Genomic DNA, 15,524 nt, shown 5'->3' on the forward strand with positions numbered 1-15,524 from the left:
TCGCGCTGTGCTGAAATAGCGCCCTCGTGTGTGCAATCACTGCAAACAGCAAACATCAGCACGTCAAATATCATAACATATCAGAGGTTTTTACACTGCACAGACTCATTTGTTACAGTATCGTTTAATAAAAAATAATTTACAATATGATACTAAAGCTGCACAGTAACTGCAGGCTACAAGAAACAAAACAAATGAGTATTTGGTGTGAGCGCGCGTGTGCATGTGTGTGTCCGTCCCTCTCACTGTTCGAGGTCTGCTACCTCTGGCACAAGCTCGTAACTCCCACCGTTTTAGCATCTGTTCCACCAAACCGCTCGCGCACACACACACACACACCAAACTCAGCCAGACGGTCCACTGAGAACTCCTGTACTGAATGGAAATATATAGGCTATATGAAGAAAAGTCCAGGGAGTAACTGCAGTGTACTATAATAAAGATGTAGAGGTGGTAAAAATTGTAGTGTTGTACACAAGATTTCTAGAGAAACAGGACGTTTCGGACAGAGGTATATAAATATAAATTACAGATATATTAATTTAGTTCCTGCCATCTTGGGACATAGTGGAGGGCTTGGTGCTGTTTGTTTTGTACCATGTCATCAAAAGATTATATTGTAGTGGTCCTGCAAAAAATTGACAAAGTGTAAGAGCAGTTTTAGGCCAAAAAGGATAATCAGTAGAGAACCACCATTTATAGCATCATCCATCTTAAACTACACTCTAAAAACACTAGCAGCATGAAAACAAAGTGGCCATTGCCTGGTTAGCAATGCACAAACGGATCGTTCTAACACACCCCACAGTAAAGTTAACCCACTGCTAGCCCCGTCATCTTTTTGGAGGAGGTATTCTTTTAACAAGTGTCCAGAAAGCCTCCCCAATACAATGCTGTATTATTATGCACTGGTGAGGAAACAACACTCCGATTCCCATAAATCCGACAGGCGTCCCTGCTCACCTGCTCTGTGTAGCATGAATCAGTGGGCAGCATCCAAGCATCATAGTCCATTCTCAAAGCTCCCCACGTGTTGAACTACAGGAGGTTCCACCAGCTTCTCGTAGGACAGAGCCATCATAATCTGACAACCATAGCACATTCACCACAGCATAACTGACTGACAGTTCCAATGAAATTGGTTAATTAAATATGGTTCTCTAAAACCCATTCTGTTTCAAACATATACATGCTAGATATAAACAGCTTAAATGAACTTACAAATATGACATACAACTAAAAGACACTGACATACTAAATGTATTGAGACGCTTAAAAGACCTTTCCAGTTAAGAGTGCTGACCTGTGCTTTTGTTTTGTTTTTTTCTGTCATAATTACTTGAGCTCTATGGAGCTGATTCTGGAGGGTAGTTTAATAACAATCAATCTGTAAGTGCTGGTGGTTCCATATTTCCCACTTACCATAATAAGAATGAGGAGAAAAAGCATCAGTCCCAACATGACGTACAAATTCCCAGTTAGACCACCTGCCCAAAGAGGCCCCAGGATGGTGGCCAGGCCTCCAACTGAACTCCGTACACCCTGACTAAATCCTTCAGAAATAAACACACACACTCATCATAACAAGGAACAGGATGAAATCAATGCAAAGTGAATACTACGTTATCATGTGAGGATTTTTCTTTCTCATAGTTCTTTCTCACCCTCTTTTTCTCTCTTGCTTTCTCTCTCTCTCTCTCTCTCTCTCTCTCTCTCTCTCACACACACACACACACACCTTGTGTCTTCTCAGCAGTAACTTTGGAGAAGAGGGACACCTGAGACACAGCGACGAAAGGAAGCCCCAGCAGCTGTAGGAACACTCCAATAATGAACTCAGTCAGCTTGATCGCAAAGCCACCTGATCACAACACACACACACACACACACACACACACACACACACACACACACACACACACACACATGCTCATATGCTAATCAGGCACACCTGCCCCACTGCACAATGCAAAACCAATTTTTTAAATGAAGTTGAATATCAATGGCCATAGGGAAAGATGCTGTGTCTACAAAGGACAAAATGGAGATTTCAAAATGTGAGTGCTTGACCAACATATGACCCAGAGGAACAAATACTGCACAGTGTTAAGAAGATTAAGTGTTAGCAGATTACACTTCAGCATTCATAGCCTCTCTCCACCTCGACTACAAGCCCTTCCCTAGTTCGATAAAGATTTTTAACCTCATCTGCATTTCTCTGTATCTCAGTACTGCATTTTTCATTTTCTCCCATCAGGACTAATTCACATGTAAGCCATAGTCTACACAGCCTCAGCAGCCAATGAGGGAAAACTCATTTTGCTGCGACAAAAGAGCATCACCTGTACACGCTGCCTGGCGCCTGACAGGGCCAGCATATTGTGTCTGTCGGTGCAGGTGTGAGTCCGCCTGTGCTGGCAACTGCCCAACCACCCCCCTCCCTCTTCCTCTCCATCTACAACCCCCTGCACTGCTACCACACACACACACACACACACGCTGACCCTGGGGATTAGCCAGGAACACCAAGCACCAGACGCAGGCTCCGCAGCAGACAAGTAGGCCAGTGGCGAGCAGCACCCGGTCCTCCAGTGCCCGGCTCAGCCGGCGGACGAGGAAGAAGGCCCCGATGACCTCCAGACCGCAGAGGCTGTACATCGCGCTGTTGCCGAGCTCGTCAAAGCCAAAATTCTTCTGGGTCAGCGGGGTCACCATGGTCTGGAAGAAAGATGGCGAAGGCAGCATTAAAGATCTCACATGCACATGGAGTCATCACAAGGAAAAGGCTTCTTACGTTACACTCTCAATTTTCATTAAATAGATGAAAATAACTAAAATAGGATATATAAACGTAGTGTAGTAGTTGTTCCTCTGAGTCATATGTTGATCAACCACTCACATTTTGAAATCTGCATTTTGTCCTTTGTAGACATAGCGTCTTTCCTGACATAGCGTCTTTCCCATTGATATTCAAGTTCATTTTTTTTAAATGGATAATGCCTTCAGTTGTGCTTGATTTGCATATGAGCTTGTGTGTGTGTATGAGAGAAAGAGAGCACGTGTGTGTACATCATCCTCTGTAGTGTTCTTTTAACCAGCTTCATGAAGCATCTATGCTTTTCCATCAGTTTTGAAGAAATTTTCATATATGCTGATTATTTATATAGGGAGTTATAAAAGTTCTATAAAACAATTTGCTAAGTGGGGATTTAAAATTAGTTTCAATGTTTTATTTTATTATATTTTTATTTTAAATGGTTTTTTTTTTCATGAAATACATTCATATATAGGCTATCCAACTGATATTATGAGTTGATGAGACAATTGACTACTTTAGGATAAGGGGAAAGATGGGTAATTAGATTTTTTAACTAGTGCACAGCTCAAACGCAGAGACCACTATCATTTCATCAATGACCTTGCTATTTCAAAATAGCAAACCTAATACCAAATCCTAATACAACTAACCTAATAGCAGCCTGTAGGGGATCAAACCTGGATCTAGCAGTAGAAAACATGTCTAAATGTCAAGATGGATTTACCTACCTCAGATCTGGAAAAAGGCCTACTTTTTTTAAACATCTACTTGGTGTTCTGAGAGAAGAAACAGCCATCGGTGGTAAAGCGCTACTAGATTAACAGTGATTATGGCTTCTTCATGCCGGAGAGCTTTACGAATTGCATCTGTGTGCATTGTTCAGCACTCCGGCTCGTCTGCGGTGCCACGCAATTGACGGGAGAAGGTGGGAGGTCTGGGTTACTGCTGGGTTAAATGGACCTGCCCAAAAAGGGAAAGTGCTTTTTGAATGAGCGAGTGCTCTCTTACCTCAAGTGCTGTCTGATTGAAGAGTGTGATGAACTGAGCGGTGAGGAGGACCACTACCTCTTCCCTCAGAAATTCTACTGCAAGAGGAGAGGGAGAAAAACAGATAAAGACAAAGAGAGATAAATAGAAAGGAGGGAACCGAGGCTTTGGCACTGGTCGATGGAAAATATATCTCAATATATCACAAACACTCACACCCTTTTTCCTCTGTGCATCCCACAAACCCACACTACAGTCAGATGCCACAGAGACAAAGCACGGTGATCGATCGAGACCTTCCACTGTCCCAGTTCATCTCCCTCAGACACAACAGGGGGAATCAATGAGGAGTAATCCAAGAAACACACACACGCACGCACACACAGATGGCCACTGTCCACAGAGAAAAACTCTTTGCTTTAGCACAGCTTCATCAGAGAGGAAACTGCCAGCGCCCACCTTGATTGGTGTTGAAGTTTTCAGAGGGGTCATCTGGGCTGTGTGGCCATGAGGATGGAGGCGTGTCAGGTGCTGAGGGGCCAAGTTCGTGCAAGATCCATGTCTCTGACTGCTCGGCGTGAGCTGAGTTGCAGGTGTCCTCCCCAGGCAGCGTACCGTCTACCTCTGCCAAGTCCATGAGAGGCTCTTCCTCATCCTTCCCCACGTTGTGCTGCTCAAGTGGAGAGTCCAGGGGGGGGATGTCCCAATACAATGCCACAGCATACTGAAGCAACAGCCACATGCCACACATGAAAAGCTGGACCAAACACAGCACAACAGGACAATGTTAGCGCCAGTTAATATTTTGCTGTCTTAGCAGTATTGTGATGTGGAATTTCTATTCTGTCAAATAAGCATTACTGTCATAGTTTCCCAGCTTTGGGCTTTTGTTTAGGTTCCTGTTTAGGTTTAGTCTCTGTCCAGTCTCATGTTTTGTATATCCCCACCCTTTACTGTTTTCATGTGTCTTATTTCCCTCTAATCTAGTTGTGTATTTAATCTGCTTCCAGTTTTCTATTGCCTGCTATTCATTGTAATTTATCTGCTTATCCTCCTTGCTTCTCTGTGTTCCTGTGTTTTTTGTTTTGTTTTGTTTTTTTGTCCCATTTTTATTTCATTGGGTGTCTCTGGTTATTTGTCCCCAGACTGGCATAACAACAGTGATTTTGGAATTTCCCTTAATAAACTTTGCTGATCACCTCACTTGTATCCTGCCTTACCTCACTCTTATTTTCCTGCCTAAGAAAGTTGCAACAATTGCCATGGTGTTCTAAATTTGAGTGAAATTTTACTTTAGTAACACATTCTATTTTTTCTGTTATATTTTTATTGCTGTGTCTCGTAAGTATTCACTAATAATTATCCTGGTTAAACACCTTGAAACTAAGTCTCTTAAAGTCCCTTAGAGTTAAAAATGGGATTTTCCTTTGTGTTTCACATAAACATTTATGTGATTACTTAGAATACTGCAGAATACTGCAGCTCATATTATTACCTGTACTCATTGCCACGCATTACCCCTGTTCTTTGTAATCTTCACTGGATCCCAGAAAACAAAGAATAGATTTTAAAATATTGGTCCTAACATTTAAAACGCTTCATGGTTTAGCTCCTTTGTCAATTACTGGTCTTCTTCAAGAATACTCTCCACAGAGAACTCTACGCTCTTCCTCAGCGACACTCTACACTCCTCTCATCTGTCTCTGACAGGCAGAAGCTCAGGCTTTTAGTAATTATGCACCATGACTATGAAACTCTCTTCCAGTAGACCTTTGTCTTAGACTTAAAACATACTTGTTCACCATGACATATCCTTTTTTAAAATTTTTTACTTCACTTCATTTAACCCATTCCCCTTTCATTGTACACATATTGTTATTTTTGTGGACTGTGTATATTTTTGCTTTATTTAATTGTTTGCACTCTTTACTGTGTTCTTTGAGGTCTTAAAACGCACATTCAAACAAAGCGAATTATTATTATTATTATTATTATTATTATTATTATAACTGCATAGTGTTACTGTACAGGTCATAAAAAAATACAGATATATCAGGGAAAAAGACCTGGATGACTGGAAAAATGTAAGATAGCTGTGGGTGTGGCTCATACGCACAGACTTACCCCTGGTGAAGTGTACTTGTTAACCATAAACGGTCCTAGCCTAAAATCGCACAAGCGCAGGAATATATTAAAAGCAGGCCCTGTGAACGAAAAAATATAGTATCAGCATGACGTAAGATGATACAATTACGACACAAGCTATGTTACGAGACAACTGAACTCAACAGTATTCTAGTTATGGAGAGGACTGGAAGACACGTCCTTCGTTAACGCGAGCAACAGGGACTGACCAATCAGAAGTCCAGCCTGGCGACACGCCATTACAGCGGCGAACACTTTAGCGCGTTCATCCGGGCGTGTGGTCCGCGTGAGGAACCCGAAGATGGAAGAACCGGCGCCGGTTCCGATACCTGAGACGGTGTCAATTAGTATATAATGTATATACTGGGAATTCTTTAAAAACGCTTTTTTTCTATTTCTTGACAAATCCAAATAATTTGTTCAAACGCACACAACCATATACTACTTTAGCATACTCTGTTTAAGAGGGCTCATGAATAAAGTTTTAAAATTAAAACAACAAAAATTGGCATAACCTACCGGCAACAAGTCGACTGGACAACAGAAGCCATTTTGAATACCCAACGAAATACATTAAGTTACCTATACCAAAACACACTTAGTAAGGTATATATAAAACAAATAACTTCATTGTACTGTAATATAGAAACTGATCATGTATATCATATACTGTTTGAGTGTAACATGAGACAGCGTGGTTGTGTGGAAAGCTCTTGTACGCCTGTTAATTTTTAATGTGGTTTGGGACACACCAAGATTACCTGTCTGTATTTCTTAGTACCTACCCACAATCTCGAAGACATTGGAGTAAAGAATGATGGTCTTAATAGTTCGAGTCTTGTCGGACCAGTGTCCAAACAGTGGACCTGACACTAGTCCACTGAAACTGAATGCAGACAGACCCAAGCCTATAAAGTACGCGGGTGCATCCAGTATCTGCAAGTACTTCCATATGGTGGGCAGAATAACGCCTTAAAGAAAGACATAATAATTTCCTTATCGCGATACAATCTTATATAAACATAATGCATTTTGGACAAATATTAAACTTTTTTTTTTTTTTACTCTGCTTTAGCAGTTGGGCCTGAGGTAAAGAAGAGACAGTGGCAAACTGCTTTAGCCACAAACGATCCATGTCACGTTATGTTAGAACCTCTAAGGGCCTAATAAAATAAAGGAACGTACCGTACTCTATACCGCTCAAGAAAAATAGCAGTCCAATTATGAAAAACGATCGTTTCTTCTTATGTAGATAATCCATCAGTACAGACTTGAAACGTTGTTTTTTTTTTCTCTATGGCCTCATTTCGCTTCTTCTGTGAGAAATTGGCCAAGTGAGAAAAGCAAAGCTCCCAGTTGCCGGTGTGGAACTCAGGCTTATCGGTACTGTATACACTTCATCATCGATTTCTGGTGTGCTATCAATTTTGTCGAGATCAGATAATCGCAGTGCAAATGCCAGGGGCAACAATGTCTCATAGTCTACACACAGAAGAGCATTTATTGGGCGATATCCAGTACCTCCCAAAGTTTCCTTAAGATACAAAATACATGCAAATTATTTAATTTGGGAGACAATATATCCTGCAGGACCGGAACTGTCGACGCATTCTTCGTAGGGTAAAATGTTCTGAAATATTAGACTGACCAGTCGGTCTATGCATTATTAAATGCGTTAAAAAAAAAAAGATGAGTTGTAATTCGATACGCTGAAATGTGGGTTTAATTTAGCCTACATTCTGAAATACATTTAAACATTAATCTTTTTAAACCCTAGCGATGCTTGGAGACCGACCGTCTTAGCTATTTATAACGTTCTGCGAACAATTTGTGCAGGCGCGTATCATGCCAGTTTGTAATTGCCTTATCGCCGAATAAATTACGTTTCATTTGTCTAACATGATCCTGGCAGAATATGGCAGGTGATGTCTCTGTAAATTGCTTTGACCCGAAGGCCCGTGAGTCTTGAAGGAAATTGCAGGACGCACAAAGGCACCTTCTGTTGCAGTAGTATAAACCTGATGTTTTACCATACAGTAAACCTATAATATGTGTGCAGAAAAAAACACGTTTATGTGAAATGGTATAATCACTTTGCATATTGTCATCTCCCAGGAAAACTGAAAAATAGCTCTGTTTTAAGACCTTGATTTGAACAGTTTGAATAGCAGGCCTGTCAAAAGCTATTTTTCCACGCCCGGCCATTTATCCTTAGGAGACGTCAAAGCTAAACAGGAGGGGAGTGTTATTGTTGAACACTTAAATTTGTTTTAACATCAGTATTTCATGAATAATACATGTTATTTTGAATTAAAAGATCATGAATTATTCATGTACCACTGTATCCATAAAGTATGGGAGAGGGAGTTTCTGTCATTCTGTGAAGTCTATCAACTTCTATTTTTATGGTTATAATAAGAAGTCTTGGCACAAGCACACATGGCAAAGAGACACAGGAGGACACATGTTTTAGGGTAAGATATTGTATTATTATCAAGTTATGAGATTGTACATTTATTTTCTTTGTGGGCTGGTCTAGAAGTCATTTTGCTAAGGGAGTTTACCTTTTGCCTCCTAGAAAGGCAGGACAACATAGCTAGCATTATGGTCTTCTTTATTCTCAGTATGTTTTCTCAAATTTCCTGATGATAATTGCTGTAAATCTGGGATCCACACATTTTTTTTTCAGCATACCATGCAAAAGATCTAGACTGACTACAATGAAATTGTCCCATATAATGACATTATGCGCATATGTATCACAGAATCAACCTCAGATCTATGTAATTCAAACCCAGCAGGCCATCTCCAAAGTATACAGCCTGCTGAAATAATGGTCCCATTGGACATAATTATTACCTTACCTAGCTGGGGCTGTTCCTATAGAAACCCCTGTCTATGGTATTCCTGCTCACAGGGTTAGACTATGAGCGAAAACAGGCCTGTCCCCAAAGTACCCTCTGTGCTGCCGTACAGGACCGTGTTGATCTGGAGAAAGCCTGGCACAGGAGTGCTGGTTACTGTGATGCTGAATCTCATCCTGGGCTTGGTTGGGTCAGGAAAGCATGCTTTTAAGCCCATCCCCACGAGGCTCCTTCAGTGTGCCCGTACACATCAACCTGCATGGCGTGCACCGCCGGAAGACCCGGTAAGGGCGGAGTCAGACCCTCATGATTCTGTGTGACTTTAGTCATTTGGTTCTGCAATTTGAGGAAATGGATTTATCTTAAGAACCATAGCTGACAGGGATTTATTGAGAACGTTGCTATTGTTTATGTTGCTACATACAAAATGGTTGTAAAATAGCAAAGTAGCAAAAAAAAAAACTTTACATGCGAAGAACTTTATTGCACACAGGTTTTTCTTTTGACTTGTTGCTAACTCATACAGAACACCCTGTTGATTTACAATTCTGTGATTAAGAGATTATTTTTTCAAATTATGAAGATATTAATTTGTATTGGTGCATGTACAACTTTTATCTTGAACCAGTTACACAATTTTACTAACAGTCATTGTACGTGCATTTAATATTTTTACAAGTATATTTATATGTTTACATTTAATTTTAAAAATCACAAATCAGTTAGAAAGACTAAAGGAATGGTACAAACTCAAGCTTACTAAGAATGTTTCTAAGAAAGAAAACAACATTACTAAGTTTTTCAAAAATACTTGGCTGGTCACATTTTGAATAATTGCTGTGCATGTATGTCTTGCTACCAACCCAATGATTACATGTTAAAGGGTGATCAAGGTCACTCAAGTATTTCTAGGCCACAGCATTTATTTCAACAGTGGCAGATGCTGGGATTCGGATCCCTGGTTGCCTGTAACACAGAATCACTCACACATATGCCTTAGCAGACGCAAGTGAGCATTTGAGTCAGTAGTCTTTGCTCCTGGACTACTTGAAAAAGGGGCTTCTATTCCTTCACAGGGAAATCCTGCAGTACCCTAGACATGTGCAACAGTCTCAGTGGAGGAGGTGCAGGGTTGGCGAGAAGGCCAAAGCCCAGGCTGTGTCCAGCGTGGGAGAGGAGAGAGCACTACTCCTGGGCTTTACCATGATGGCCTTCTCCATCCTCATGTACTTTGTGGTGGGAATAGTTGTAGTGAAGCCGTGTCTCCACAGGTACAGGGACAGAGTGACTCTCAAGCCACTGTTGATCAAGAATCCATTGTTGGTTGCTTTCTTTGTTTATTTGATAACAAAGTTAACAGTAGATAATAGTGAAGTGTCTAATCAAGCCCTTTTGAACTGTCTGTGCATTTGTGCAGTATAGCTTTGGCACAGGGATGTCCAGCTCACCTTCAAATCAATTAAATGAGCAAGAGTCCTTCACAGTTTAGCTATTTTCTAAACCTGGTAATTATCTGAGTTGAATCAGGTATGTTTCAAGAGGAAAATGTCTAGTCTGTGCTGAACTCAAGGAGGGACAAAGAGAGATAAATTAGTAAATAATGGCTAATAATGGTTAATGGCTGAAATTGCAATGGCTACATAAAGAATTTTTTTCTGTAGTACAACATACTACAGTACACTCAAGATCTGGATCTAATTGTGATCCAGCATCATCTGTTGTTGCTTTCACTCCACAGTGACTGGGTAGACACCACCAACTGCTCAATTGTCCGGACTGAGCTTTTAAACGAGTCGGATGACTGCAGAAGCACAAGCAGCTACCCATGCCTGCTGGTCTTCGTGAACATCATTGCTTCTGGGAGAAGAGTGCGTCTCCACTATGATGAGCCTGTGGTGACCTTGAGCCCAGAGGTACTGCCGACAAAATCTTGTACTTAACTGAAGGTTCAAAATTGTTGTTTTTTGTTTTTGTATGAAAACATCAGCTGCTCTTTCAATTGTGGAATGGTTTCATGAATGCACTATTAAAAATGGTCCAAATTTATTTTGGAGAAAATCTCCTTGCCAGATGTTAAAGGTCTGCATTCAGAGATAATATAAGGTATTCTTATAACACTGACAATATTAAAGTTAATACTACTCCAGAAGCCTTCTAAACCTCCACCAGTCCCTTATGCTTACTGCTATTGGCCTCCACTTTCTTTCAGTGTTTCTATACCCCTAAGAACCAACAAGATAAAACCGAACTGCTCGAGGAGGCACAAAGGATCAAGAAGACCTTGTCCGACCTGCAAGGGCAAGCCATGGAGTGCCATATCAGCACAGAGAGGTATCCAGAGGACGCCATTATGAAGAGGAGGTACACTATGCGGCTGGCCCTGCAGTGCCTCCTCTGGCCAACACTCATGCTGGCTGGGGGTATACTGCTGGTCGGCCTGGTGATGCTCACGCAGTGCCTGGCTCACCTCTGTGCTGAGGTCACCATTGAAGGGTCAGAGGATGACGAGACCACTGCAATGCAGGGCAGGCTGTACCGAGTGCTCACCGGCAGGCCAGGGAGTCCCAGCATAGCGTAGGACCCAGTCAGCTTGCCAAGTGTGACTGCATTCCCAACATACATGGAAAGCGACTGTACGTCTTACAGTACATGCAGTCTTCAGGCAGATGGGACTGATAACGATTGGGAGTCACAGAAAGTGACAGGAGATGATGTCAGGATTGTGCAGGATTTTTTTTAATTGAAAGGGAGTTTACAGTGAATGTAGACAACTGAAATGGGAGATGTGTATTCATAGAAGATATATTATTCTATCTTGTGTCTATAATAGTTTGCTGAACAAGGTGCTTAAACATGACCATACTGAAGAGTTACATTAACCACAAGAATACAGTTATTAGATATGTCAAACAAAACTGCTGTCTATAGTGTGTTACATTAAAATGCATAATATCACAGTAGTTTTAACAATTTAACAAAAGTGTAAATCTAAATTGTTATATCCCATATTTATTAATGTCAATCTATTCTTAAATATATTGTATATCTTATAGCTGGTAACTATATTGTCAGAGACAGAGCATGGGTATAATTGAGGTTATTTTGAACAGCTGCTATTTAGCCCTTGTGCCAGTTAACTTTTCCAGAGCTTCATAGCACTATCTGGTGATACAGGATCCTCCCGTCTCTTGTTCCCTCCAATATATCAGTAGTCCGGCTCTCGGAATGCATCTTAGTCGTGGAGCTGCCGAAGCATCCTCTCGAGCAGCAGAGTGTCCCCAGGTTGTCCTGTCCTCCCACAAAGACGACCAGAGCAGCTCAGCCCATTTTGGTGAACTGAGACTCTTGCTGATCTATTCACACATGCTGGAGCCTGACCATAAAGAAGATGATGATGATGATGATGATGATGATGACGGCCCCCCGCCCACCCAAGCTTGCAGGAAGAGAGGGTGCACAGTGGCTGGAGTCCTGAGGGCTCAGCAGGAGTAAAAGCACCCCACTTCACCCCACTTCACCCCACATTGCCCAAGCAGCTCCAGCTACTCCAGGAACATGTTAATGGTAGCTCATAGTTCTTTTAACATTCGGGGATCTAGAAGCACAGTGTGACAAAGACATAAATGCATTGTTTTGGCTTTAATGAAAAAGTCACATTGACTGATCTGCCTTCCTATCATTTCTTTACAAACCTGTATTTCTATATTTTTAACTTCACATTAATCAAAACAAATTTTTCCACTTGACTGGGTGTTTAAAATAAAAAACAAACTTCAAGAGAAACGGTTCATATGGTTCCTGAACTGACGCGAAGCTGGACGCTACCTATCAATCTATTTTAAAAGCTTAACTCTGCTAATGCAATTCATCTGGAATTCTGTACAAGGTACAATACCCCCACTACAGCTATACAGTACAATACCCCAATACAACAATTATTTTATTTTTGCACAAAAAAAAAAAAAATTATACAGTGAGACAGAAATAAAATATGCACAAAAACAATAAAATGTCCCTTGAGATGAATAATTTCTGACCTATGCAGCCATATTCCAGTTCACTGTCTTTACTGCTGAACTCCAAAACAAAGCCAAATAAATAACCAAATAACAACAGTTCTACTTTGCTTCAAGTTTCCTCTGCCCTGGTATGTTCTTCAAAGCACCCTGTGGTGTTTTCCAAATAGGGATGCCAAAAGATGTCAAGTCTTTTTTGAAACACCAGAAGCTTCACCAGGAGATGAAACCCTGCATCCCCCTTAATGTGGTACAGAAACCCTCTGAGGTTGATGGAATTTAGGAAGACATACACCTGCAGACAGCTCCTCCAGTAGTCTGGCTCACAGCTGTGAGTGTAGCCAATCTCTGCCATGATTGAGGAATTCAAAATGGTGCTCTGTCCATATGCTGGACCATCTGTGGTTTGCCAGGGAGAAAATGCACTGCCAAGCAAACCTGAAATAGTGACAGGCTCAGTGCCATCTTTCCCAAAAGCTTTTCAGCGTATAGATTAAAACAGCACTGTCATATAAGGATGATCATTGTGCAGTGACAGTTTGGGAAAACAAAGCACTGTTTTTCCAGATACATGTGTAATTCAGCTTCACTCTGATGAACAGTTCTGGGGTCACATTAGCATAGTATGTTGTACTTTTATGAGCTGCACCTTTGTGATGTGTCTCAATCCAGTTCTAAATTTGTTTTAAATAGATTCACCATAGTGCTATTTCTAGTTCTGACTTGGATTGACTACATTTATTCGGCATCAGGTAAATCCAAAATGCATCCCATGATGAAATTCCTTTCAAACTCCTGGAGGCTTGAACATGCTGTGAGACCTTTGGCCTAAGAATCCTGCAAGGTGTGGCTGGAGAAGATACAACGGCTGAGCTCCTGCTACCTCTCTGCATAGGAGAGCACCATTGTGATGACCCAGCAGGATGACCCAGTCCGCTCCAGCATTCAGGGTCATCTCTGTCCTTCTCTTGTCCATCAGAACCCTAGATCCTCTGCCATACACTTCTACAATGAAAAAATTAACACACTCTATCCTGGAAAGAAATTCTCACAGATGTGCCCTTGGCTTTATGGCCCCATGTAACCCGCCTCTTCTATCACCTCTTCCACTAACATTTCCTCCATTTGCACCATGCATGCATGCCGACTCAAGGTTCAGTGTTGGTGTATTCTGGCTGCAGTCATGTGTGTGGAGCCCTACATACCTCATGTTCCTTTCAGGTTTACTCTTGTGCTTGTTGTTTTTGTGCAGTCTGTTAATAAATTCAGTTCTGTTTCAGTCTGTTTGTGTCCTGATGTGTTGCATTCTGCTGTAACAGGAGTGACAGAAGGACTCAAAAGTCCTCAAAAGTGGTGACAGTAGCTGCAAACAGTGGACAAAAGGATTACATGGGGTCTGAGCATCATAAACATTTAGTATACCACGTACACAATATGGCCAAAATGTGGCTATATGTGGACACCCCTCGTAATTAGGTGTTTCAGCCACACACACTGCTAACACACTGCTAACAAATCTAGCACATAGTCATGCAATCTCTATAGATGAACAACAAGAGTAGAATGGGCTGTACTGAAGAGCTCAGTATCTCTGACACTGTCACAAGTAATTTTGTGAGATTTCTGTCCTGCTAGACCTGCCCTGGTCAACTCTCAAGTGCTGTCATTGTGAAATGAGGAGGAGCAAAAGTTCAACCACAAAGAAATGGACCACATAGACTCACAGAGCGGAGCCACTGACTGTGGAAGTGTGCAAAAATCACCAGTCGTCTGTTACATCACTCACTACAGAGTTCTATACTGCCTCAGGAAGCAACATCAGCACAAAAACAATGTCAGATATTTCAGCCTGAGATCACTATGTGCAATGCCAAGTGTCACCACTGGAGGAGAGGAAACACTGAACACCTCTGGGATGAATTGGAACATCAGTTGATATACAGACCTTCCTGCCCCACATCAGTGCCTGATCTCACAATTGACTAAATTTACTCAAATTCCCACAGGCACACTCGAAAATCCTGTGGAAAGCCTTCACAGAACAGTGGATACTGTTATAGCTGCAAAAGTGGACACAACTCCATATTAATGCCCATGGTTTTATAATGGGCTGCACAACAATCTTATATAGCTTATAACCATATAAGATTATAAGTGTCCACATATGTTTTACCATATTCTGTATAGCCAATACATTTTTAAAAATATTTTCAATTCATCTTTTCACATTAGGAGCATCAGCACCTCTTCATCATACAAAATCATCTTGGGGTTTTGAAGGAGTTCTGGAAAGAACTGTCTGAAGAAGTGGGGGGTTGAAGGGAGTTCTAGAAAGATCTGCAGGAAGGCAGTCAGCAAAGCTATGCTTGACCCATCCCCCATCACCAATACACACGCACGCACACACACACCACAGGTCACACACTGTCCCCAGCACACCTCCCACGGACATCTTTGTGTAACAAAGGACAGTGATAAAGCATGGCACCATGGACGTTCTCTAATGGAATTAGGCGAGCTTCATAAACAAAGGTGAAATGGACTGCACAGTGAAATGTATGTCCCCTTTTCTTGTCATACTGTGAGAATTAATGCTTTATTTGTCTTCCTATATCAGGTGGCCCATGACTCTTTCCCATAAAACTCATACTAACAATGGTGCCATAAAACGGTGCGCCATAGTTGGATATTCTC

At 41.5% G+C, this 15,524-nt stretch overlaps 2 protein-coding genes across 4 annotated transcripts; one reads left to right on the forward strand and one right to left on the reverse strand.

Moving 5' to 3' along the window:
* Positions 1–220: 220 nt before the first annotated feature.
* On the reverse strand, positions 221–7,288 carry mfsd8l2 (major facilitator superfamily domain containing 8-like 2). Its single transcript, XM_026998392.3, has 12 exons — positions 7,136–7,288; positions 6,736–6,921; positions 6,470–6,532; positions 6,160–6,279; positions 5,930–6,009; positions 4,265–4,562; positions 3,827–3,900; positions 2,505–2,718; positions 1,739–1,861; positions 1,423–1,553; positions 964–1,084; positions 221–628 (listed from the first exon to the last, which is right to left on the reverse strand). The coding sequence occupies exons 1-11, from the start codon at positions 7,209–7,211 to the stop codon at positions 1,004–1,006; spliced, it is 1,446 nt and encodes a 481-aa protein (XP_026854193.2). The 5' UTR covers positions 7,212–7,288; the 3' UTR covers positions 221–628; positions 964–1,003.
* Positions 7,289–8,923: 1,635 nt separating this feature from the next.
* kcnmb3 (potassium calcium-activated channel subfamily M regulatory beta subunit 3) lies at positions 8,924–14,273 on the forward strand. 3 transcript variants are annotated; one of them, XM_081703505.1, is made up of 5 exons: positions 8,924–9,098; positions 9,891–10,085; positions 10,553–10,727; positions 11,024–11,145; positions 12,024–14,273. In XM_081703505.1, exons 1-5 carry the CDS (start codon positions 9,016–9,018, stop codon positions 12,304–12,306), a joined length of 858 nt encoding a protein of 285 aa, XP_081559631.1. In that variant the 5' UTR covers positions 8,924–9,015; the 3' UTR covers positions 12,307–14,273. The 3 variants fall into 3 exon arrangements, with proteins under 3 accessions (XP_081559631.1, XP_081559633.1, XP_081559632.1); XM_081703507.1 differs by lacking the exon at positions 9,891–10,085; XM_081703506.1 differs by lacking the exon at positions 12,024–14,273 and having other exon boundaries at positions 11,024–11,703.
* Positions 14,274–15,524: the final 1,251 nt, after the last annotated feature.

Source organism: Electrophorus electricus, chromosome 20, assembly GCF_041902795.1.
Source record: "Electrophorus electricus isolate QZ-2024a chromosome 20, ASM4190279v1, whole genome shotgun sequence".
Taxonomy (NCBI): Eukaryota; Metazoa; Chordata; class Actinopteri; order Gymnotiformes; family Gymnotidae; genus Electrophorus; species Electrophorus electricus.